Source organism: Meleagris gallopavo, chromosome 3 (assembly GCF_905368555.1).
Source record: "Meleagris gallopavo chromosome 3, MGAL_WU_HG_1.1, whole genome shotgun sequence".
Lineage (NCBI taxonomy): Eukaryota > Metazoa > Chordata > Aves > Galliformes > Phasianidae > Meleagris > Meleagris gallopavo.
Genome location: NC_139406.1, coordinates 46,720,826 through 46,746,285, shown reverse-complemented (window position 1 = coordinate 46,746,285; position 25,460 = coordinate 46,720,826). Strand labels below are relative to the sequence as shown.

Sequence of the window (25,460 nt, the reverse complement as noted above, 5' to 3'; positions counted from 1 at the left end):
GTCTATCAGAACCAGGGCTACAGGCCATTTTTTATTCACTTGTGCAACAGAGCAGTTTGTTTCTCACTGAAGTGCTGTTCAAACAAAGCATCCACCACAGAGATACACTTTCAATATCTTATGTAAGTAACTTCCCCTTAGGAAAAAGCAATTTGCAATACAACAATTAAATCAAAAAGAAATTAAATCTGTAAATGACCCTCTCAAAGGAGGAGCAAAGTAAGTTTTTATCACTACTGTAGTCTTTCCAAAGCTTTGGGGAAATTTCTCCCATTGTGTACAGATCCTTCAGCCATTTTCTACATTTTTTTAACCTGTATGCCTTCTGGCATCCCTCCAATATGTACTAAAGTGCAAATTTAAGCCTATGGGCAAAAGCCCAAGGGCCCCTCAGGAGGGCGTGGTTTGGGTCAGAGAAACCCATGGTCCCTTGCATATCACCAAGGCCTTCTACTGCAGGAAGTAATCATGCACAACCACCAGCTACATCCATGGTAACATTATCCTGCCTTGGCAACAAACAGCAGTGGGGAGGGAGCATGGTGGTGCCCACCTAAGAAATGGCCTACCAGGAAATGGTCCACCTCCTTCTCTGCTTGGAAAACTAGAGCGCCTTGTCTCTAAGGCCTCTACTCTGAGGACTATTGACACTGCTGGTGCCATCGTTGGCAGGAGAAATGCCAAGACACTTTGTTCTCTCACAGCAATTTGCAGTCGCTCCCTGGCCCTGTGGTGAGTGGCACATCTGCGTCACCCAGCTGGATACTCAGAGACCACCTTTCAGCAGCACCAAGGCTTTAACCTGTGGTTAGCAAATGCCTTTTCAAAGCTCAGATAAGCCTGGGTGAAAGGTTTAAGTGTGCTGCTGACACAGAGATTTGTACTAAAATGTTGGGCAGAATCTCCATTAAGCTTGCGTTGAAGACATGCTCTTAGTCTAGATGATCCATCACAGGAATGGCAGATCAAGCACTCATCAATTACTGTCCTAAATCATACTGTTCTGGGCATCAGGAAAGAAAAACAAATACAGCATAGAGAAGATACCAGGTAAGAGCAGAACATGATGACTGAAAATGCATACGTACATCCATAAGCAGACATGCACATATATAGTGAAGCATTATTGCATTTCCTTTGATAACACTTCAGGGAGACGGTTCCATTTCAGGCGTAAAACAAAGCTTAGCTTCCTGGCCACATCATGGACTTCAAGACTAGTTTCTAACTAACAGTTGATAGTTTGGGGTTGGAAGAATCACCTTCGTTCATTTCACTGAGTAATGGTGGTGTGCAAAGCCACTAATTAGAGTGATATCCTAAAACAGGGCCAAAAGGGAGAAATAACCTCTCCACCTCCTCCTGTCTCTACTCACTTCCCACTCTAGAGTGCTAGATTCCTTAATCTTTGACACAACTTGCTGGTAAATAGTCTGGGCTAAAATTAGGTATACAGCAATAGGTAGGTGTTACCATCTGCTGAATGTTGTTAATTCTTGATGGCCCGATAACATCTATTTTTGATGTTCTTTATTAGCTTTCTGGGGAGGAGAATAGAGGGATAGGCCTCTAGTGCCACCATCAGTAGCGTTTAGTATTTGCTGCCTTTTTTTTTTTTTTTCTCCATTTGATTTGACAGCCAGCTTTGGCACAACAGAGGATTTTATAAGAGCATGCTGTGTAAGACAGGAGACTTACGTACATGTGTCTCAAGCACACAATAAGAGAACTAGATCTGGATCTGCATTCAGTTGAATTAATAACCAGCATGTCTTGTTTCAATATAAATGTGGACTGTTCTCTCTGTTGTGATCTTCTTGTTGTTGTTGTACTTAATAGTCAAATTAGAAGTGAGCAATAGACTGACCACCCATCTTGGTTGTCTGGCAAGACAGAACTTCCCCCAGGTACTGAGTACATTCAAAATCTTTGACACCACAAATATCTGCTTAGACCAGCAACAGGTCAAGCAAAGAAAATACCTCTCTGTTCTGTTTATTAGCTGAGGAAGTACCAACCATACCCATTGAGCATTTTTATTGTTTAAAGCTAAAAAACACAACTCTTTTGCCTCTACGTGGACTTTCAAGAATCAGATGACCATGTTAAATGACATTGAAAATCATGTGAAAGCATAAATAAATCTCAAACAAATGTAGGGATAGCATGACATAAGATCTATTGCTGTGACCAGTGCTGTCTAATGGAATGCTGTTCCATTAAATCGTGTTATATCAGGCCAGGTTTCATTGCAGCACTTTGAAGACATCTCTTCCTTCTCTCATCCTATGTTGAAGCTTCTATTTTCTTTTTTCTCCTACAAACATCCTAAACATAGACTAAGTAAAATAGAAAAGTGACTCTGAGCCACTTACTTGACAATGCGCATGTAAGAGATGGTTCTTTATATACAAAATCTGAAGGCCTGAGTTCTCTTCCTGATTTTTCTATTAGAGAGGGCAGAGCATTTTACATCACACATGGCTAAGCACACTACCAACATAAACTAGGAGAAGAAAAAAATTCAGAAATGAACTTGGATCTCACAGGTTAAATGGAACCTTCATCAGAGGCAAAGTCCTCAAGAAACAAGAGAGATTCACCAAATCATTACAAGATTAGTAGTAAAGACTTCCTTTCTTAACACATGCTTGGCACATCCTTACCACTTTCCACTAAAAATCCTCATCTCTGACCTGCTATTTTGGAAGTTAGGCTCTGTATAGGCTTCATACTTCTCTCTTGGAGGTCCTGTTATGGTTTAACCTGACAGTAACTCAACACCACACAGCATTCACTCACTCACTCCCAAGTAAGATGAGAGCAAGAACTGGAAACAAAGTAGAACTAAAATAGTACTTTTGAATTAAGATAAAAACTATTTACTAAGACAAAAAAAGGAAAATAAAAAATATAATAATAACCATAATATATATTGCAATCATTCATCACCTGATGTCCTGCCAGCAATGCAAGGTCTCAGTACCTGCTGACCATTACCCAAACAATCCTCAAGCAGAAGCTAACTTCTGGCCAACTCTCCCACAACTTTATGGCCTTTTGTATGGTGACATGGAATAACTCCTGGCCTAATTCAGGTCACCTATCCTGGCTCTGCTCTGCTCCTGCTGCTGCACCATAAAGGCAGTGGCTCTTCCCTGCTGAGGAGCCTTCAGCACTGGGTGTACTCCTATCACTTAGCAACAATCAAAACTTCGGTGTGCTATTAACACTGACTATCTCAGCTGAAACCAGGGCAGTCCTCATAAAAGCTCCTTCATTTCATGCAACTACTTATCTCTACTTAGACTCCCCGTTTATTGTACTCAGCAGTTCTTTTTCTTCTGCTAGGTGCTGTATACTGTCTGACACCATCCATGATCATTAGTTGGTTCCTCCTCTAATGAATCAGATGATGAAGCAGTCCAGCTCCTGCTCCCATTAAGCTGACCTCTCTAAAGCGCTTCCGAAAAGTCTTAATTTCACCCTTCCAGTAGCCTGAAATGGGTGAGCAGCCAAGCACTGCAACAGGACTGCCAAATCCTGTTTGTTTTCAGCATCTCTGTGGTGACTCAGTGAGACAGATGTACTCTTCAGGGCTGGAAAAGCTGCACTGCCTTTTTATGAATAGCTGAGGTATTTGAAACTGCAAAACAACTTCCCAGAGGAGACAAGCAAGTCTCAGCCTGAGACTGCTCAGACCCTCCTGGAAGACTCTGCCTGGAAACGTTAGAGGGTAAGAAATGGCAACAGCAGCTGTAAATGTCAAAGAAGAAAACTTTTTAGCACCAGTGATACATTAAAGATACCTATCCAGAGGGAGAACTCTGTATGATATTAAGCTCTCCCTAGGCACAGAGCTGTATTAGATAGAGCTGGAGTATTTTTAACTGAAGTAGATAAATGCTTTAGCTGCTTTTAGAAAGCCTCCTGAAATATTTGCTCTTTTTCAATCTAAATAGATTTATATCACAACATGAGCAAGTTATACGAGGACAGGTAGATAAAAGGGAATGTCTGCTGGTGAAAGCATTACTGTAAAAGACAGAGCATAGCTTCAACATGCTATGTGACTTAAGACATGAGAATTGTTAGATAGTTAGCTCAGTATTTCTAAATCTGTGGTTTGTAGTGTTGGTAAGGGTCAATAAAATATATAAAAGATGTTAAATGTTAGATAACAACAGCAGCTGTAGTTCATTTCTACAGGAGGTGGGATAGGACGACTGATTATAATGCCAGGCTGCAGCATTCACAAGATGGGGACCTGAAAATGTCTTTAGCTGCCAGCAGCATCTCAGCTCCTTCGAGGCAAAGGATGAGGCATAAACACATGCAGCCTGTAATTATGGTTTGGTGCCCCTGTGATCCATGGAAGGAGCTACTTCTGACACAGAAAGCAAAAAGACTGGGGTCACATGAAGAAAGACAACTCAAAAAACAGTCACAGATGGTTTAGCAAATGCTATGCCTGCCTTATTGAGATCTGTTTGTTGTTTTTTGCAGCTTGAATAAGCTGAGAAATTCATAGGAGGGTTCAACAGTGATGGTGAAAGTGGGCACCAATAATTGTCAGACAAAGGGTTATGGCTTTCCTCGTGTAAAATAGCATAATTTCATCAATTTCAGCAAAACCACCCATGTTCATACCAGCTGCAAACTGTCATTTGTATCTCCGGAACCTGCTATGCATAAAGGTGAGAAAGAATGAAGGTGGCAAAAATGAAGTCTTTACCTTCAGTACGCACTGGGAGGAAGAAAACTAAGTACTTGTATCAGTATGTCTTACTCTCATAACCCCTTCTGTTTTTCAAACACACAAATACAGACAGCGTGCAAAAGGATAAGCACTGGTTGCTAATCCCTGGATATTACAAAGAAACATAAGTAATCCTCTGTAATCAGATCTGTATGAGGCTTCCATTTTTTCATAATAAAACATTAATGTTACAGATGCCCTGACAGATTTTACCATCTTGCCATTTTATTGATTCTTAAATAGGAAAGCTATCATACTTCTGACTGCTTCTCATGAGGAGACTAATTAGATTATTTCATCATCTGGTTCATCAAAGCAGGAAATACTTAAGTGTCACAGCTGGTCTCAGACTAAATATCTAGTACCAAGACTTAAAATGAAAACTATTGCATCTTCACAGGGTAAGCATTTCATAACTGGCTAGACAGTAAGAAATGATGAAGATAACAGATATTATTTCACATTTTGGGGCTGTGAAGGGAGTCTTAAGTCTATCAGTGCATCTGGATTTATTTTCACTTGCTACCACTGCCACACAAAGAGGCTTTGCATAATGATCAAATCTGCAAAACTCAGAGAGCTATTTAGATTTCCAGTGAAGATTTATAACAAAGAATTAAAAACTCAGAAGCGAGTTCATTTTAGATAAATCCCTTGTTCTCGACGCAATCATTCTGAGCAGAGTGCTCACCATTACAGAGGGAAGCGCCCTCCCCAGAGATGGTTGATCCCATCGTCTGATCACTGTTCACCGCCCAGCTTTCCTCTGCACATCTGTGGGATATAGTTTGTTTGCACACATACCTGTGCATGAAAATCAAATCCTCCAGAAAAACAAATATATGTGCCAAAGCCTCAAAGCCAGATATACACTCTTACTGTGCTTCACCTTCTCTTGTATGTGTGCAGGGACAAGAACAGACAAGCTATTCCTTTGGGAGGAGAGTTCACCATAGCAATTTGAAATGAAAATGACAACAATCACCAAAAGACAGTTATCAAAAGGCTTAAGCTTCTGAGGTCTACTTAAGACCACAAAACCAGCAGTGTGATAACAGATAAATCATTTCCTTTAAATAGCATTTTCATGAAAATTGTATGTAAAAGCAGAGTCTTAGTATAAGTACAATGCCAATAGCTCGGTAACTTTGTTATGGAATAATATAATCCTGTTTCTCTTACAGACCTATAATGTTATTATGTAAATGGCTATACAAAGCCATGATTATATCAACAAAATGAAATTGTTGGGTAAGACAGTCCCCAGTCTCCTTAAATGCAGCTCTTCAGCACTATAAAAATAGAAAATTTTGTTCTGTAACATTACGTCTTGATAATGTTGATTCCTTCTGCATTTTTTACTTTGAGGATTGTGTGATAACAAAACAAACCTTGGAGATCACAGGAAATATATATAACGTGTGTGTGCGCATGTGTAAGTTGCATCCTGTAGCAAGAATTCTAATAAGGTTTACATTCCTTTTATGTTCTGCACTTCCTTGGACTTATTAGAAATTCTGAAATCCTTGCTAATCTGACTGCCCGTTAGTTGGTCAAAAATTGCTTTTCGTAATCTAAACCCTCCTGTTTTTGTTAATGAGTTAGGTTGTAGGCCTCATCAAATTTTCGATGAAAACTTTGATGTGGGGAAATGTAATTTTTATGTCAGAACTGTCTCTTTGAAGTTCTGTGAACCAACAGACAAACTGTGAACCTTGGAAAAGGACACCTGCTTTCTTTCAGAACCCAGCCTAACTTCTGAAGTGCACAAAGTAATGAAGTAAACAAAGGCCACATAGATAGAATGACACATTGAACAGTTTGAGGAGAGAAATGGGGTCATAAAAATATTTTCAATTAGCTGCTTCCTGAATTAACATATAACTGTTATACGACTATACTGCTAAGTAAAACACAAAAATTTAGCTACAGACTTCAGTTAATGGTACTGTAAAAATCAAGACCTATATTGTTTATTCTTAGCATATGACATTATTAGCAATTCTTCCAATTTCTAGCATAGGTATCATAATGTGCCTCTCCTGTGGGTATATGAGAAAACTATGCCACCTTTCTCTTTGCAAATCTTGCAATTTGCATGAATAACACAAGTGTTTACGTGGATCCTTCTTTGAGCAAAATCATTTTTTTTATTAAGAAAAAAAGTATTACAGGAAAAAATGTTGGGAATCAAGTTCAGATTTTGTACATTCTGCAACTGACCTTTAACCAGCAGTATGTAACATCTATTGTGCAAATGATGCTAGCCACAGGAACTGTGCTCAGACTTTTGTGTTGAAAAAACGCTACCATCTCCAAAAGGGCTGAAAGTCGGATCTGCACATCTTATGAAGTCTCAGATTTCTTTATGATATGGTCAACAGCAGTGCCTTACAGAGACACAAGCAGTGCAGCAACACTAGCTGTAGAACAGAATATAAAATTGTGCAATTAGCTCTCCATTATTTCACTGTGTCTTGGGTATCAGTTTCCACTTTACCAGTTGTTTTCTCCTTACATTCCCTCATTTTCCTACACATTAACTAGTGTCAATGCTCTTTCAAGAGGGAAAGAGAATGGGAAAAGGAGCAGTTCTACAACAGGCCAGGGTGAAGAACATCACACTAGGCCTGGATGTGCACAGGACTGTCAGCTCCAGAAGGGTCAATACAAGATGGATAGAGGCACTTTTAAAGTCATAATCAGAATACTTGACCTCCCTATTCCCCCAGTAAATGTTCATTTTTAATAAACAAAAAGGAAAACTGAATAAGGGTGCCCAAGATTCTAGCTAGTGATAGTCAATGATTGCAATAAGTATTTTATTTTAACAAAAATTACTGACTGGCTGTAGGAAAAAAGAAGAGATAGGACTACATGCTATGTCCCATCCTGGAGGTGTTCAAGACCAGGCTGGATAAGGCCCTGGGCAGCCTGCTCTGGTGCCAGATTTAGTGGTTGGCTACCATGCCTGAGGAATGAGGTTGGAACTAGATGATATCTGAGGTGCCTTCCAACCTAAGCTATAATTCTATGACGTTTAACATCAAAGGGAACAAAAATTCTCACTAAAATACTTGATTTCACAGCATTTTGTTAATGTCTTAAAGTAGGCTCTTATCTCCCTAGCTGAGCCGAAATAAGTCACCTACAGTCAGAGGTAGCCTATCATTTTCTTTAGCATCATCAAATAAGGCCTCAATCTGTTCTTCCACTATCAAGTATGTAGTGGAAAACAATCCTGCTATGTTACTATTGTTCTATTTATCTTATTTGCTGCTGATTCTTTTCTGTCCTCATCCCTACAAGTTAGGCAACATAAAGATTAACAGGGAATTAACAACCCCCTCTCACCTATCTTGCACATTTTCATGTCCTTATGACAGCAGCCAGTTCTGCTATTGCCAAATCGAAACTGCAAATACCAATGTGTGGCCACATGGTACTTCAGATGCTCTAGGTACTCTGAGATGCCTACGTACCTAATGCTGGCTGCCATTCAACATGCAGTGACACTGTTGCTCACATTTACTAAGCAGCCCCTCATTTTTCCCTTCATCTCAAACTTCTTTCACTCACATAGTGCTCTCTGGTACATGGGACTGTTTGTGAGGACAGGGTATAAAATCAACTCAAAAAAACTGATTTGGCTGAAAAATTACCTGCTGGAAAGAAAAAGCTTCTTTATTTGTGAGATCTGGATATAAAAGCAGCTTCAGCTCACACTGCTGCTGGAAAAAACGAACAACAAACAAACAAACAAATAGTGTAGACCTGCAGCTTAAGAGGAATTCACACTATAAGGCACTGAGCTCGCAAAAGCACACACACTTTTAACTACACTGCCACAAAATATCCCACATTCAGAGTCAAATCTGTTACAGTACCAGGAATTCTGGAGATAAGGTTTTGAGAGCCACAGACAATTCACCTTTTGAAATTCTGTATTTCAGTAAATAAATTTTAGAAAACTTCCTAGGGTCTGTCCATGCGAGAAATACACTGATAAAAAAGATGTACTGGGTTTTTCCCAAAGTGCACTACTTTATGGCCAAGCCTTCTAAATGGCTGCACAAGGACAGTTGAATAATGCCAATAAGGTAACAAAACTAAGTTATTACTAAGTGTTTAAATCCAGAAAGCTCCAGCACATGCTCAGACTATTCAGAAATTACCCACCAATGGGTACATCACAAGAATCCTTTCAGCAACTCAGACAAAGCTGATTCCTTGGCTGTTCGCTTAGCAACCTTTCCTTCACCTAATGTTATGTTCAATCCAAAAAAAGCAGTAGGTGAATCTTGAATAGTACGTGGAGATTAATGAACACAACTCTCAAGGCCACTATAGTAGCATTTCCCTCCTGTTATTTCATAATTGTCCATAGTTTAGAAATCACTTTTCAAAGACTACTCTTTACTGCTACTGACTCCTACCTTAGCTGAACATGACAAAGAACAATTCACTTTCCTTTTTAATAATGCTTGATTTTGCAAAAGAAACTCCTGTTTCTAGAGGTTTTCACACGTAGCAATCGCTATTCCAAAAACATATCTTATTGGTATAATTCTTGTTACTTTAGAAAAGTTTAAAAATACAAGTAAAGGTCATATGCTAATTTGATATTTCAAAATTGTACTCCAAACCTGAAGCTTCATAAAAGAAAGTTTGATTATGACAATTGATGTATCAACATTACTTACTATCCCTTTATGAACTGAGCTTTTTGCAGTAAGACATAAGTGTAAAAGGCCTTGAGTAGAACACCTTGCCAAAGAACCTTTTTTATTATTGCCCTGCTAAAATAACAGCAGATATACCAAATAAAGTACTTCCATGTAAACTCTTGAGCAATTACAGTTCTCATTTCACCAAACTGTCATAACAAAGTGAACTTAGGCAAAAAGACTTTTTTTTTACTGTTCTATGTCATAAGTCAAGTGCATAACACTTCACCTATTTTTCCTTGGAATGTGTGAAATTTAATGTACCAGTGTAGAACAGGCAATACATATTTATATTTTATTTTTAGAAGGTAGGAAATCTATGATTTCATAGCATTGGAGATGTGCATAATACCTGGGCTGCAACTTAGCAAATTCACTTCAGCACCTTATCACTACCTTGTGCTCCTTTGTCCTCATCTTCTCTCTTGCTCTTTCATCATTTTTAACAAGTCTGTATCCCCTTTACAGAAGTAGGTTCCCTTTTTTATACAACACTTCACACAAGAGAGGACAGATTTCAACTGTGAAAGTAATATAAAGCCATTAATATGGATAACATCATTCTTTTATAAAAGAAATTTGATTTGGTCTTAAATTGTCCTTTTATATTAGCAAACTTCACTCTTCCCTGATTCATCAGTGTGTTTTGTGTTGTGCCTCAGAGGAACCATACCACCAACACTGAAAGGTCTGATGTTTGGCTGAGGACAGCTACATTTTTTTAAAACATCTAGAAACAAAGACTATTTCAGTTATGAATTAAGCATAACAGATAATAATTATGTTTAAAAGATGACCTCAAAATTATTAGCCGCTAATACTATCATGAGATTTCTGAGTTGGCAACAAACCAACAAGATGTACTGAACCCTTAGAAGATTACAAAGATAGCAAAAGGGCCAGAAATCTACAACTTGCAAAGGGATACCACAAGAAAGACAGATTAAATAGGTCATCCATTCTTAACAGGCTTGAAGAAGGTCATTCCTTTAGAAGAGTTCTGCTGCTTGGCTCACAGGGGAAGAAAGGTAGCTTACTCATCTCCAAGACTGTTCATCCGGTGTCTTTATTTGCAATTAAAAGGTAGTCTGGAGCCATTCATAGTAGTGGTTGTAGAACAGACACTACTGCAATTTCTTGTGCGGCTTTACAGAGTACAATGGAAAAACAAAACGTACAAACAAGATTTGTTCTGTATTTAAGGGTCATGCACTCATTTGATGCTGGATGAGACAAACCTTATGGTATGGGAGGGGAATTCTTTCCGCCTGGAGTTTCTGAGTTCCCAGGTAATATCCTGTAAAACGGAAAGCAAGTAAGGAACCTTCCTATCCCCTATAGTTTTAGAAGGAGGGTGCTTATATACTGACAGTTTAAAATTGAAAATCATGCAGCAAGAAGTGCTTTTCCAGGCATCTACCTTCACTGACACACTGTTTACTTAAACATAAGTAAACATATGTTTAAATTAGTTACACACACACACACATATATATACACACACAAAAAAATATGTTTGTGTGCATGCGTTCCTTGTTTTGTCAATTCTATTGGTATAATAGAGTTTTTTAAAAAAAGAAAACAACGGTAATACAGAAATTGGGTCTGCTAATAAGACACTGACAAGTTTTTATTTTAACTTTTATTATAAAATTAAAAAAAAAAAATCAACTGACATTTGAAGTTTAAATTTAAAACCTTAACAGCAAAGATTACAAAAAGTGTAATAAATGTAAAAATACAAAAAGAAGGGTGTAGTGCTTTTTGCTCCCCATTATAAACAGAACACAGGAGTTTGCCGTCAGGAAAAGCAGATCATCCAGCTACTCTGCCCGTACAGCTGCAAATGAGGAAAGAGACTTAATGAAGATCTACCTTTTAATTTTCCTTTTCAAAGCAAGTTGATGTGCAGCAAAGGACACAAAAATATACTATTACTAAAGAAATATGATCTTTAGTTAAGCTGAAAAATGTAATACACTTTTTACTCTTTCAAGAATATAAGGAAAGAAAATTTATAACATACTTAAATTTTGTTAAAATTTTAGTTAAGTCATTTAAGTTAGTTTAGTTAAATCTAACAGCTTAGTATCTAGCAACTGCGAGATGGTTGAGACTTTATCATTTACAGCGTATTCAGAGAATTAACACTATCCACATAAAGATGTAATTGTTGAATGTTTTAGAAGAATGTGCCCAGTTAACAACTCAGATCTATGAGGTAGACAGGCAGATGCAAATATGCAGGAGAAAATACTGTCTTCATAATTATTTTAGTTGCAAATCCATTGTTTTGCAAAGACCAATCGTCTTTTAGGAAATATTTGTAATGCAAACCTATTAGTTTGTTTGCCTCTCTTTAAAAATAATACATGATCACTGTAAAAATAACACATTACAAGTGTTATGATTGGAGTACTTATGATGCTTACATTTATGATAGCTTTAATGAGAATCTTTCTTTTCCTGAAGTTGTTTTCTTTTTTAAAGGAAAAAAAAGAAACAGGGATGTACTTGTCCACTAGCATGAGTCTTTAACTAATCCAAGATCTTCGAAGAAGAGGAAAAGCTTGTATAGATACAGATGCTATCAAACAGATATTCTGTCACTGCAAGAATTGCAACTGAAGTGCAGTTGGTTTCATTTCTGAGCGCACCAAAAGAAAAGCAAGCTCCAGAGCTTGCTAAGAAGGACAAATTTCAGAATTAAGTTACAAGAACAAAGTTAGTTTTCATTCCGCAGAAGAGTGAAATAATCAATGTGCTGAAACTTCAGAACCTCATTTCCCCAGCTGGTCCAGCCAGGCTGCAAGTTGCGAGCAAACAGCTCCAAGCACTCCACATCTGGCTTGATAAACTCTGCCAGAACCGCTGTGCAAGATAAGAAAAAAAAAAGATGAGGATAACAATGACAAAGGTACAAACAACAACAGTAATAATAAACATAAAAATAAATAAAATCTCCCCCGTGCTGTTAGCAAATGAAAGATGGAATGTTTCACTGAAAAAACAAAAGAGACAGTAAATTAATTCTAGGGGTTTAATCAAACAACTGGACTATTTGTAGTGAGAAAGTCATTTAAAATGAGTGCCCTTGAGATCCTAAACAATACTGTCAAAGCCTTTAACGGCCTTTATTTATTGGTTTTCATTTAGAGAAGAGAATGAGGATTTATTCCATCATCTACATGGGCGAGTTCTAAATTTTTCGCAAATATCCACAAAACAGTTCCTAAAGGCTCAATTGGCTCCTACATCACGAGGGCAACATTTCTATAAATAAACAGACAGATGCCTTCCTTGATTAAGATCATGCTCTTTCGCTCTGCATCTTAAAGGGGATAAAACCAATTTTTGATGAAAATTGTTGTAAAAGAAGAAACACCAGTTTAAATAAGCAGACATTAGGAGGGCTATAAAAATGGAGGGACTTCTTTTTCTCCCCAGATAGCAAGTTAGCAACAAAAGAAACCTGTATATAACTGCCTTCTTTCATTCAGTAATATAAGTCTCAAATTCATTATATTTATTTACTGCCTGTATCTAAACAGATGCCTGTCGCTAACATCAACTGTGTCAGTGATTATGATTATTCTCCAAGTGGCAGAAAAAAGACATTGCTTATGGCATTTCACTTGAGAAATACTATTGCAAACACTTAATTACGAAATGTGTCATTTGTTACACAGTCATTTAGTTTGTTGTTGGGTCAAAGAAATTTTTAGATAGGTTTCAGGAAATAGCCACAAAATGGTACATACAAAAATGTCCATGGGAAAAGCAAAGGCTAAAGGAATGCAAAGGATACAAAGAAGGCAAAAAGACTGAAAAAAAAGATTTAGAATAAAACTACATCTTAAGTTTGCATTTTTGTGACTGAGGATGAAAGAACAAAAGCTAATAAACCATTTCTTTATCCAAAGTATATCTCGCTCACTCTTTTTCAAATCTTCTTGAAGTTTCTGAATTTCTGTAGCTTAAAAGTACAGTTCATAAACTCTGTATTGTTTGATTTGATCTCTTCAGACGTGATTCATATCAGAAAGCAGAAATGTATCCAAGTAGCATACATCAAAGCATGAGAGAGAATGCTTTTTTGGGTTCAAACTAAGTTCTGACTTTTTGTATCAAGTCTGCCAGTCACAGACTCCCTGTGTGAAACCTCGGATGCTCTTGTCATGGATTGCTCCTGCTGCAGAAAGATAAACATCCACTTCACATTCTAATCAGTGTTAATGAACCCCAGATGCATTCTCTACCTATACAATCCAGAGCTTCAATCTATTCAAAACTTCCTTAAATATTTTGTAATGGGCATTTTCCAACATTCTTATATTTTGTTTTTGTTCTTCCAATCTTTAACAAATGTCAAAAGAATATTTCATATAGATTATCATCACAGCAACTTTCAATCTAAAAAAAGACTTCTACCAGCAGGAATCTTATTCTAAAAGCCTATTCCTTTTACAGGCAAGCTAAAATCCTTATACAAATTAACTTCTGCAGAGAAGAGCCTGAAAACATGTACATTCTGACAGAAAACATCTCGCTCTGAATACTGCTGTTTAGTGTCACACCACTTCAGAGAAGCTGCTTTTGCATCATTTTGCAAAATTTTCTTTTAATTATGTGGCAAAATGTATTATTCTTTTTCCATGCTCTATTTCATTAAGGATTTCTTGTGCACAATCTGCTGCCAACATTTTAACAAAGGTCTTCCAAAAAATCTATTCTTTTCATCATCTAAGACAGCTCATGGTGCAGGAGGAAGTACCTTTCCCATGGAAGAGAAGGGAGAGACTGTGGAATGCAAATCCAAAGCTTTTGGTAAGCTCTCTGGGAGCAAATCTAACAGCTGTAGGATATTATTATTTTGACCCAAACATGCATAAGATCATGCAGAGCTTACTGCAGAGTCCAGGCATTATATGATTATTTTTTTCTTCTTCATATCAAAATAGAATAGAACTGTTTTATACCAAAGCAGAAGGAAGAATGATGTAGGTGACAAAGCTTCACAAATAGCACATAACAAGTTTTGAAATTTGTTCTTAAAAGGCACAGATTACAAACTGTCGTCACAGCACTTAGTCCAGCAAGTCAGAAGCAGGCACCAGTAAGCATCAAAAACTTCCATGCCTCAGAGAAAAATGTGAAAAGCGTACTTAGTTGATTCAGCTAGACTCACAGCAGACTGGTTTGCCAGAAAGCAAAAAAAAGAGAGAGCCAAAAAATGGCCAGATCCAAAGGAACCAGAAGACTGTGCCAATCTTTTGAACAACCTGGTCATAGAATTTAAACTGGAAGTCCCAAGAATCTTCCTGTCTCACATTCCCCGAGAGGAGGTCTTTCTGTACAAAGTGTTTTTGAAAAAACAAATTACAGAGACAGATTACATATAATACAAGATTACATTATAGTATGATTCTTCATTGCTTGGATGTGGCATTTACATAATCACATCAAGCAGTAGCCTTCACTGCAAGGGAAATTAGCATATCAAGAGGGCAATAATATGGCTGTATTTTGTTGGCATAAGATCTTATTACACTGGTTGCCTTGAGCACCAAGTTTTCACATCTTATGGTATGAATTATAATCTCTTTGTTAGCCTTTTATGGCCCTTATACCACCAAAAGGCTACCTCAGCACATATGGATCTAACTTCCATCCCTTCAGAAAACTCAAGTTCTTCCTGAAAACAGATTAGAGTATCTACATCAGTAGAAAAATTAACTGTTCATTTTTCTACAGTAGGGACAGATATTTTATAATTTTTAACAATTACTTCTAGACGCTCATAGAGATTACTGACAATAAACAGCTTAAATAGACAATAAATAGATTATTCTTCATTATTTGCAGATGTCAAACACTGCAGATGCAACTCAGGTATCTATACATGGACATCTAATGCCCACAAAGCTAGCACAAAGCCAGCTTGTAGGTATAACACTGGTTTTACTCTTGATGGCACACATTATCCAAGATGCATGCTGTTATATCATTTAAATGAGCAAAAGAAGGAACCATTTTTGAAACAAGCAACAGCTTCCCCTTCTCTTTTCAACTTCCATTACCTAAACAATAAATTCTGCACAGCAAATTGGATAAATAAGGTGAAAATGATTTTATTGGCTTTTTACTGTCTGATTTGTGAGCCATACACAGCACAGCCCACACATAATTGAACTCATTTCATAGTAAGCCTTCAAAATTTGGCAATGCAGAAGCCCTTACTGCCTGATTTGTCTAGAAAAAGACCAGAAAAAAAGATGAGAAACTCAGGGTAAAGTTGGCTTAATATCTCTGTATCTTTCCTAAACTTTCTGTTTAAGCTAGATTTTGATGTACCCATTCATTAGTCTACCAGAAGAGGGTAGAAGTAAATGCCTTCTGTTTCTATTTCCACTTTCCTAACAGCCTCACAAGCCACAGAGTTGCTACAGAAGAAGTAAGTTTCCAAGATTTTCCTCTGCATGCTTCTGCTAGGGATCTGCAAAGCAGCTAGAACACAGCCAATAATTAATACTAATGTTTTTAGGCATACTCCTATATAGCAATAATGTTTTTTAGCAATAAATGTACATGCTACGTACTGGAGGAGAAATGCCTATAACAAGAAGAATCTCTAAAACAGAAAAAGGAAAAAAAGTTCAACCTTCTTTTATATAATCTCTATGCAAAGTATCATTTAAGTCTTAAAGAGCAATAGCGAATAGAATTAGAAAGAAAACCCACTGTTATTTGAATCAAAACCAAGAGTGATAAAATTTCATTTTAACACATTTGCATAAAGCAGTTTAAGTACCCTTACAATTATATATTAAAGCTCTAAGAACTGAACACAGCACATGCATCACCCAAAACCCCTACAGTCACAATTTCATAGTTAAATGCACTGCAGGAACCCAAACATCTCTTTTTTGATGGCTTACTTTAATTTACATCTTCCTCTTCCCCCAGAGAGAGAAACTATTATAATAAGTCATTAAGTGGCTACATATGTAGGAACGTACAGCCTTTACAGTAGTAACTAGAAATAAAGTGCCAGACAGCATCAGTAAATAATAATATTTTTGGCTTTGTTACTTCTTAAACAAAGCATAAAGAACGTGTGTGACTCATCAAGTGTTCTTCTCCCCCATTGCCAAGTCTCTGCTTCTGCTCAAATTTCTTCTAAACTATTTTAGCACGTAGCTCAACTGCTCTCTACTGGCCACTTGAGAACACTGCCCGATCATGAAAGCAATACCCTTTAAGAATACAGAAGACAAATCAACAGCCATTAGTCTACCTTTTCATTCCATAAGCCTGTTCTGAATGAAGCTGCCAACACTGTACATACACATGTAGTTTTATAGGAACTGTATAAACCACTGATTCTGGTCAATAGCAAATTTATTCCTCAAATAGAAACATGAATACAACGCAATGGTAATAAAATCAATCATGTAAAGACTCAAGAAATATATAAAAATTGTACAGACAATTTCTTTCAAAACCCATTCGGGATTGTCATTTATAAAGACTTAATACAGTTTCTAGATTCTGCACCACAAAAAAGAAGTGCTCTGAGGAACATCTGATGCTAGAATTCTCTACAATATGTACACAAACTGCTGCTTTTCACTCCTGGATATATCAGAAGTTTTCTGATCATGTCTGAGTGTGTTGCTGAAGTATTGGTTTTCTGAAAAGGCCCTAGGTGGCTGCCTCACAAATCACTGCTCTGCCACCCATTAGCTTAAATCAACACACATACTTCATGCTGCAGTTGTAATTTTTTAAAGATGTAGCTTCAGAACTGCAAACAGATGCTTCCTAAAATTGCTCTTTTCTTTTTAAATAAACCCAAATTATGTCAACTACTAATATGTTTTGATTTAATAACAAATACAATCCCCAAATATAAATTTTAAAGCCTCCCTGCAAGTGCAACCATCATTCAAATGAGCTTCCTAACTGAACTAATTCTGTTCCTTGGGAACCAAGAAAAGAAAGCACGTCAGCACAATGGAAGGAACAGGCCATTGATGCCTTTCCAACAGCAGCATGCATTTCTTCTGCCTGAGATTTCTGATGTGATTACACTGAACATGTATACCAGTAACATCTATAGGTACATCGTGAGTTTTCCCCTCCGGAAGGATGAAACTATTTTTGAAAGAGGAATTAAATAAGTTTCTTGCCATATAATAGTAGGGCTCTCAGGTGCTATAATAATGAAAGAATCTATTGATAAAAGCCATCAAGGAAGTTTTTCTCTGGAATAATGTGCAAAAGGTAGCACATGATGCAGAAGTCTTCTAATCTTTTGAACTAAATCTTGAAAAGTTGAAATGATTCATCCAAATGCTAACTGACTCGTTGGGAACTACTGCATCAATTTCAGTGAATTAATGCAGCCCCCTGGAAATACACAGGGTATGCCTTCTTTGTTGCCTACTGTTAACAGTTTTAAAGTGACTCACATTATAGATTTAAAGGCAGAACTGCACTGCAGGTGTATAAGCAACTAATGCAGAAATAGAAACATCTTCTGTTTTCATCAGCTAAGTAGAAGATATTTCATCTTATATGTTCCCGAAGTTCACTGCCACTACCACAGGAGCTTTATATCCTTTGGGATAACTTAATATATACACCATTTATAATTCGTTCCTGTAGGATTTCAAAAGCAAGTGTAGAAAAATGTAGTTCAATTTCTTCATTTTTACTCAGAATATTCACACAATTATCCATGAAGTTCTAATCTTTACAGTGATTTTTCTTTTTTAGACCTTAGGTCTAAAAAAGCCTAAAAGCATTTTTAGAAACGTTGAGGAATCACAGGTCCTGGTGGGCACAATTGCTTAGCATATGGGAAGTTAAGATGCATCATTTATAAAGATATCTCATTTTAGCTACATCGTCTTAGATGTCCAAACCAAACACCCCACAGAAACATGACAAATCAACAAAAACATACCAGTGAGGGGGGGCTTATGTGAATGTAGACTGCAGGGTATGCTGACAATTAACTTATGTTCTGGAACTGGAAGTACATCTTCAGATTTCCTGCTGTACAAACCAGAACAAGAAGCAGAACGTGAGAATGAACAGCATCAGAATGATACATACACAATTCTCTGATACCTGAGAGAGGAGGTAAGAATGTTTATTCATAATCAAACTTCACAAAGCCTAAGGGAAATTGAACGTTGCTCCCTGATGATGTGTAAAAGAGGGGTTCCAAAATAATTAAGAATTGAGACAAAACACGATTATCAATAGCCACACAAAGCCATAAAGAAGAAACAACATAGTTGTTGTTTCCATCAACAGCCAAAAATGGCTTCAGCTTATTCTAAGGACTTGGGATCAAACAGAACCTACCAGCAAAGGAAGCCCACACCTTTGAGCCCGTTCTCCAACACACACAGACATAAGGAACAGACAAAAAGATTCTGCCCTTTCATCTTACTAAAGCACTCCCTCTTCCTAAAGCAAGTGAGGCCATTTTTAGGTTCAAAATCAGACAAAGATGATGCCAAAAGGAGATCTGGGAACACCATATTGTATTATGGACAGGTGACACACCAGTAAGTAGAATCCTAGCAGCCTCAAAAAAAAAAAAAAAAAATTACCACAGCCTGGCATACCTTAGGGCTTCCTTTATGTTTCCTTGAACTCTCCCCAGTATAAGAACTTCATAGGGCTTTTTGTGGAAAGAATCCAAAGGCAATACAAATTCTCCGTATCTAGTAATCTGACACAGAGGAGTTAGAAATACACAGTGGAAGATTTTCAAACCCAATTCTCCCAGCAAGACACCATCTGATAAAAAGGAAGATATTGACAACACCATACCTTTCAAATACAAAAGCACATCAAAACAGATAGACAATTTATAGAACTATAAAGTGCCATATTGAAAAACCCCTCAGTTGCCAAGAAAGCAATAATACAAAGAACTTACTTTTACCCAGTGCCACTCAGCAAGTGTTTTCACAGACCAATGTGGATAAAGTTCATCCTTAACAAAACGTAAGTGCTTCTGTCTGTTAGTCACCCATGTGACAACAAGACAACCTGGAGCAGCAAGCGCTGATACAGGAATCTGCTTGATTTGCCATGAAGACAAGTAGCTGTATCTGTATACCAATACAGCGAGAAAGCAAGTTAGCATACACCACATAATAAAATTGTAAAGCAACAAAAACAAGGAAATTACGCAGCCAAGATGTTTAAAGAAAGATCTGTCAGCATAGAAAGTCATAAAAAATAGGCTGAGAGTGACACCCAGTGGACAGATCCATTGGATTCTGATATGAAATCACTACTCTGTGTACTTAAGTTTTACTGAGCGGAATCTTTAACTACGTATTTCCTTTAGCCATCAACAAGATAATGAACACAGCAACTAACAACAGTGTTGAAGCTGCCTTCTGGTTTTATTTTGCAAGGGAGAGAGGGTACAGTTGGTTAATTCATGTCTGTGAATTTCATGTCTAAAATTTTCCTAAGAGTAACTTATATTGGTAAAAAAACAAAACAAAACAATGTATTTGAATGAGTTTAACTGACTTCCTAGAGGTTTCTGTAGGGCTTTTAAAGTAGTACATATACTAACCGATCTCTATCTACAAATTATATCTGCATAAGAAGCTTAAGAAGTTACAGTAGATATTATTCTAGAAAGTTACAAGGCTCTATTTTCTCCTCGGCCTTCTTTCACATGGATGCAATCCTATGGTAATCAAGGGAGCTTCACTGGCATAAACTTAATGTTACTCAGAGGAGAAAGAGGCCCATAAAATTCTAAGTTAATGACTTCATAAAGTACTGTACTCAGAAAGTTCCTATTGCACTTGAGGATTTTACTGCTGCATTATCACTTTCCCCTATTCATCAGAATAAAGCTCAAAAAAAAAAAAAAAAAACCCTAAAACTTCTTAATTGGACCTCAGCCCTAGAAATATTTTATCTAACTTTATGTAGTATTAATAATAACTATTAAGTTCAAATGAGTATCTGCATGATCTGGGCCATACAAAACAGTTAACTTCAAGCCTTCCCTAGAAGTACAGAAAAATAACATTCTTTCTCTAATGACCTTTCTCATAGAATGACCTGGGTTGAGAAGAACCACTATGACCATCTAGTGTCAACCCCCCTGCTATGTGCAGGGTCAACAATCAGACCAGGCTGCCCAGAGCCATATCCAGCCTGGCCTTGAAACCTCCTGAGGCAACCTGTTCCAGTGCATCACCACTCTCTGTGTGAAAAAATTCCTCCCAGCATCTAACTTAAATCTCCTTTGTCTCAGTTTAAAACCATCTCCCTTTGTTCTATCACTATCCATCCTTGTAAACAGTCATTCTCCCTCCTGTTTATACACTCCTTTCAAATATTGGAAGGCCACAATGAGGTCTCCCCGGAGCCTTCTCTTCTCCAAATTTAATTTAAGATATAGCCTTGCAAATATTTTGTATTAAAAGTTTCCAAGTCATTTTACTGAAATTCCTGAGACAATTTTAGGGTTGAACTTTCAGACTTTGGCATGCATCAAAGTATTTGCTAGCTTAAGCTACAACTGTGGTTACTTCAGTCTTGGATTGCAACAGTAAATTAAAATGTAAATTACCCATTGTAAACAGAGATGACAAAGTAATTTTACAATAAAGCTCACCTGTTACTCCTTTTAACAGATTTGTTCTCCCATGGTGGATCGATCACAATTACATCATATTTCTTCTTGTCTGGGAAAAGAAATTACACAAAACTAAATTAGTAAAGAAACCAGTAAATTCATTAAAAAAAAAAAAAATACTAGTTAAAATTGATAAAGGCTTAGCTACCTAAATGCAGACAATATTTGAAAAGCTAACTAGGCAGCAAAACTGCAAGTGTTCTTTTTTTTTTTTCCCCAAATAATGAAACAAAAGTTTAAGTACTTGAGATAATCATATACTTCTCAGATCCCTAGCCTGATTACCTAAGAAAAGGATTGCTTGTGTGACTTGTGCTGGATTCAATACCTCCAAGAAATGTCAAATCTCTTGTGGAATTTAAAACAAAAACCTCATACAGCGCCAGTCTCCAAGACATTAAAATTTCTCCAAGCTTCCTGAAAGAAGCTGTGTAATAAGGCACCCAGCTGAGAGAAAGGCTGCACCCTTGAACCCTTGCAGTTTTCCGTCCTGTTTGATCTTTCAGCAGGCCAATTTGTACATGCAGAGCTATGAGCCAGTCCTGGAAAACTGTGTTTTACACTACTAAAGGTTAGCAGACAGAGCTAAGCTCTAGTAGCTCTTACACTGGGTAAGAAATGGAAATTAGTGGGCAATAGGAAGGGAAATGAAGCAGTTTTCATAATGGAAGTTGGGTTTATGTTAATGGGAGAAGATACAGAACACAACTATGAAAAAAGACGCACTCTCTAATGTTATTTTTCCCAGAGAACATACTCCTTCCTTTATTGAGCCTGATACTAATTGTTTAAACAGCCAGCAAGAACAACAATTTAACATTTAATGTCCTTTAGATCTTATTCCTTTATTAACACTGGAGGTGTTGTCCTCACAATGGACTGACCCTAGCCAGCAAGAAATACTTCTCATTTAGCAGCTGGATCACCTCTCCTGTGAAGAAAGACTGAGGGAGCTGGGGTTTTTTAGCATGGAGAAGGCTTTGCAGCCTACCAGTACCTTTAGGTGGCCTAAAAGAAAGCTGAAGATGGACTCTATTAGAGAGTGTAGTGATAAGACACAGAGGAATGGCTTTAAACTAAATAGGGGAGACTTAGATTACGTATTAGGAAGAAATTCTTTACTCAGAGGGTGGTGAGGCACTGGAACAGACTGACAGAGAAGCTGTGGGTGCCCCATCCCTGGAAGCCAGGTTAGATGGGGCCTTGGGCAGCTGAGCTGCTGGGTAGCAATCCTGACCATAGTAGGGGGTTGGAAATGGACGGTCTCTAGTGTCTCCTCCAACCCAAACCATTATATATTATAGTTTATTTCCAATTCAATGCATTTACTTGACTTCTAGATCCACCATGGCTCAGAATATGCTTAACAACTGCTGCATTCTGTGTTTCATGTAAGAATACAATGGCTGAGATTTTTATTGGAGTCTCTTGGAGCCTCTCCATGACATGCACTCCTAACTTCACTGAGGATTCCTTTGAAAACCTTCACCTACCTGCACAAAGTTACTAATGCCACTTAGAAAGCTTGCAGTAGCATCATCAGCATGATGCTCTATGTTAGAAAACAGTTCACCGAGTCCTTAGTTATCTTGACATTAACCTGCCTTCTAAGGCAGGAAAGAAGGGATAGATTCTTAAGATAGGGGATAGTCTATCCCTATTCTAAAGAAGGGACAGACTAAAGATACTTACAGTTCAGCAGAGGTTGTAAACATGAAATATCAGATAAAAGGAAACTGCTCTTCGGTGGCACCAAGTACTTCTGTCCCATTAATACAACTATCTTTGCACAGTTTGAGTTGTTCTCTGTAACACATGAAAGCAGGTCATGCTCTAGTGTGGTGGTTTCATCATCTAGCACATTCACAGCTTGATGATCACCATCATTTACAGCTGGAAATTGCTTTGCCATTTCACATAATTCAGCCAACCCACAGTCAATGCGTCCAAGAACAACGTTCTTCCCACAACTGGGTGCTGCAGCAGCATGATGAAGAAAACCACTTTTGAGTCCCTCTTGGACTAAACACAAAGTGCCTTCCCAAATGAATTTTCTGATCTGTATCATCATAAAGAGGAGAAGAAAAACAAAACAAAACAAAAAAAAATGAGAAATAATCTTTTGAGTATATGCATAGTATCATCAGGAAATGAAACAGAAATCAAAACATCTTCAGTCTGCAGTGGGAAAAGAATCCTTGCCAAACACCAAAACCATCACTTGAGGAGCTATTTGTGCATAATAATGAGGGCATGCTAACGTATGGTGGGGTTTTTTAATTTGTTTTCTTTTGGCAAAGTGGCAACAGCCAGAAGTCTAGAGAAAAGCAGATTGCTGAATAAAAGTTTTCACAGACAATTGTGGCAGAATATTATTGATCTAAACAAAAAATTTCAAGGCAATGTCAACACTTAACTTGAAGTTTAACTTAAAGTCTACAAGCATAATTTTGATTGAGTATATACCTGGATCTGAAATCAGTATGTTTTAATTTGCTTTCAAATTAATATCAAATATCACGTATGCATGTAAACCAAATTACATTATTAAAAACTGGTTCTGCAATGTTTTAAAATAACACATTTCTCAAATAACAATGCCAAGATTCTTGGATCTGTATGGACACTCATTTCTTCAGCAATATTCTCTATACAGAACACAGAGACCTACTTAATTAACTCTCAAATCATCGAGCCTTTACGAGGTTTATCTATCAGTGAAGAATTTTTACTCATTTAGAACAGCTTTATTGCCAGATTCTGTAGTTTCTAACACAGGTTTCAAATACTTATTATTGTTTCTAAAGCTCCTGAAAAAGGAATGCTCAACAAGATGTCTGGTTGTTGGTTGTTTGTTTTTTTTTTTAAACACTCTCTTACAAAATACCAAAAAAATCCTGAATGTATTCTTTTAAAAATCATTTCTGTAGTAGCACAACCCTTGAGATATCTGAAGAAATTGTGTATTAACTTAAATATTTTCACTCATAAACCCGTGTTTGATGTTGAACTTCAAAGTTCTCTCATTTAAGGCATTTCTTCACATCCATAGTTTATTCAGAACAATACCTATGGGACCCCTACACTGTAACATAACAAACTGCACATTTACTACAAAATCATTATTGCGTAAAGGAAGAAAAATATTTCTTAAAGTATAGTCTTAAGAGGAATAGAATTAAACAAAAAGCCCAATGATTGGTACATTAGGCAGATAAAAGCAAGCAACGTAGGTCCTTGTTAGATTCACATTTCTATGTAGGAAAGCATAAGCATACATAAAATATTATTCACAGATTATCTTTTTAAGATTTACTAGTACACTTCAGTGGTAGCAGTTTCACCAGTACATCACTAAGATGAGCTCCAACAAGAACTCAAATTCCAATCCATTCTTAATGCTTTGGTATGATTATCATAATGTAAAGCATTCTAACAGGAATAACTCTTTTCTCAGCAGAAATGAGGCATCTTGGAGCACTTTTGATCAGAGAAGCCTATAATAACTTCAGCTGAGTATCCTGATACATTAAAAATGAACTGATCTACAGAACAATTTATGTTGTTTATTTCAAAATAAACATTTCCTGCTCAACTAACATTCAACTCATCCCTACATGATGTTCTGTGAACAAGGCTTCCAGCTACTTGAAAGCCAGCTGGACATCTAGTTTGTTTTCACATATATCTACATAGAAGTTATTCTCAGTATGCACTGGAGAGATGACTTTCCCATTAGTGGAGCAAGGTACAAGAAGAGAACTTACAGCTGTGTTTTGTACTCCACACATAGCTCAAAATTAAGTATCACATACTTGCAAAATTCTTCTATTCAAACTTACCTTAGTATGGTATTCCAAAGCATCCAGTTCACCTTGGTTGAATACACATTTTCTTTTACGCTTCTGTAGAAGGAGCAAACAGGGTAAGAAAAAAAAAAAGGAAAACATTATTCCATAATAAAAACAAAAAAATAAATACTCAAACATACCTAAATTACAAATCAACTCTTCTAAAACCGGAAGAAACTTCCTATCTATTCCTTTCTATTACAAGTATGAAGCCAGTAAGCAAAAATACGATCACAAAATACTAAGGCTGCTGGAGGTGGCGTGGCAAAGCTACGTTATATTATTATTCATAGCACAGAGATCTAACATTACCTAGCACATGACACCGTTCACATTCGGGCCTCCTTTAGGTCTATACTAGAAAGTGTTTGTTCAGTTGCCAAGTGCAGTAGCAGGAGAAAAACAAGTAGGTCTTCAAAGGTTAGATT

The 25,460-nt window shown here is 37.1% G+C and overlaps 1 protein-coding gene across 3 annotated transcripts in view; it reads right to left on the bottom strand.

Moving 5' to 3' along the window:
• Nucleotides 1-11,113: 11,113 nt before the first annotated feature.
• METTL4 (methyltransferase 4, N6-adenosine) overlaps nucleotides 11,114-25,460 on the bottom strand; it is a 17,187-nt gene continuing 2,840 nt past the window's right edge. Inside the window, exons 3-10 of one of the 3 annotated variants that reach the window (XR_014882445.1) lie at nucleotides 25,024-25,086; nucleotides 22,874-23,240; nucleotides 21,161-21,230; nucleotides 19,448-19,622; nucleotides 19,131-19,237; nucleotides 18,458-18,549; nucleotides 11,919-12,357; nucleotides 11,114-11,326 (exon numbers count right to left, since the gene is read on the bottom strand). Coding sequence is in view for 2 of the 3 variants with exons in the window: in XM_085220841.1 (XP_085076967.1) it covers nucleotides 12,212-12,357; nucleotides 18,458-18,549; nucleotides 19,131-19,237; nucleotides 19,448-19,622; nucleotides 21,161-21,230; nucleotides 22,874-23,240; nucleotides 25,024-25,086 (1,020 nt within the window). In the remaining variant the exon portion in view is untranslated. Of the gene's footprint in view, nucleotides 12,358-18,457; nucleotides 18,550-19,130; nucleotides 19,238-19,447; nucleotides 19,623-21,160; nucleotides 21,231-22,873; nucleotides 23,241-25,023; nucleotides 25,087-25,460 lie in introns of all 3 variants that reach the window. The other 2 variants (XM_019613925.3, XM_085220841.1) reach the window with 2 other exon arrangements.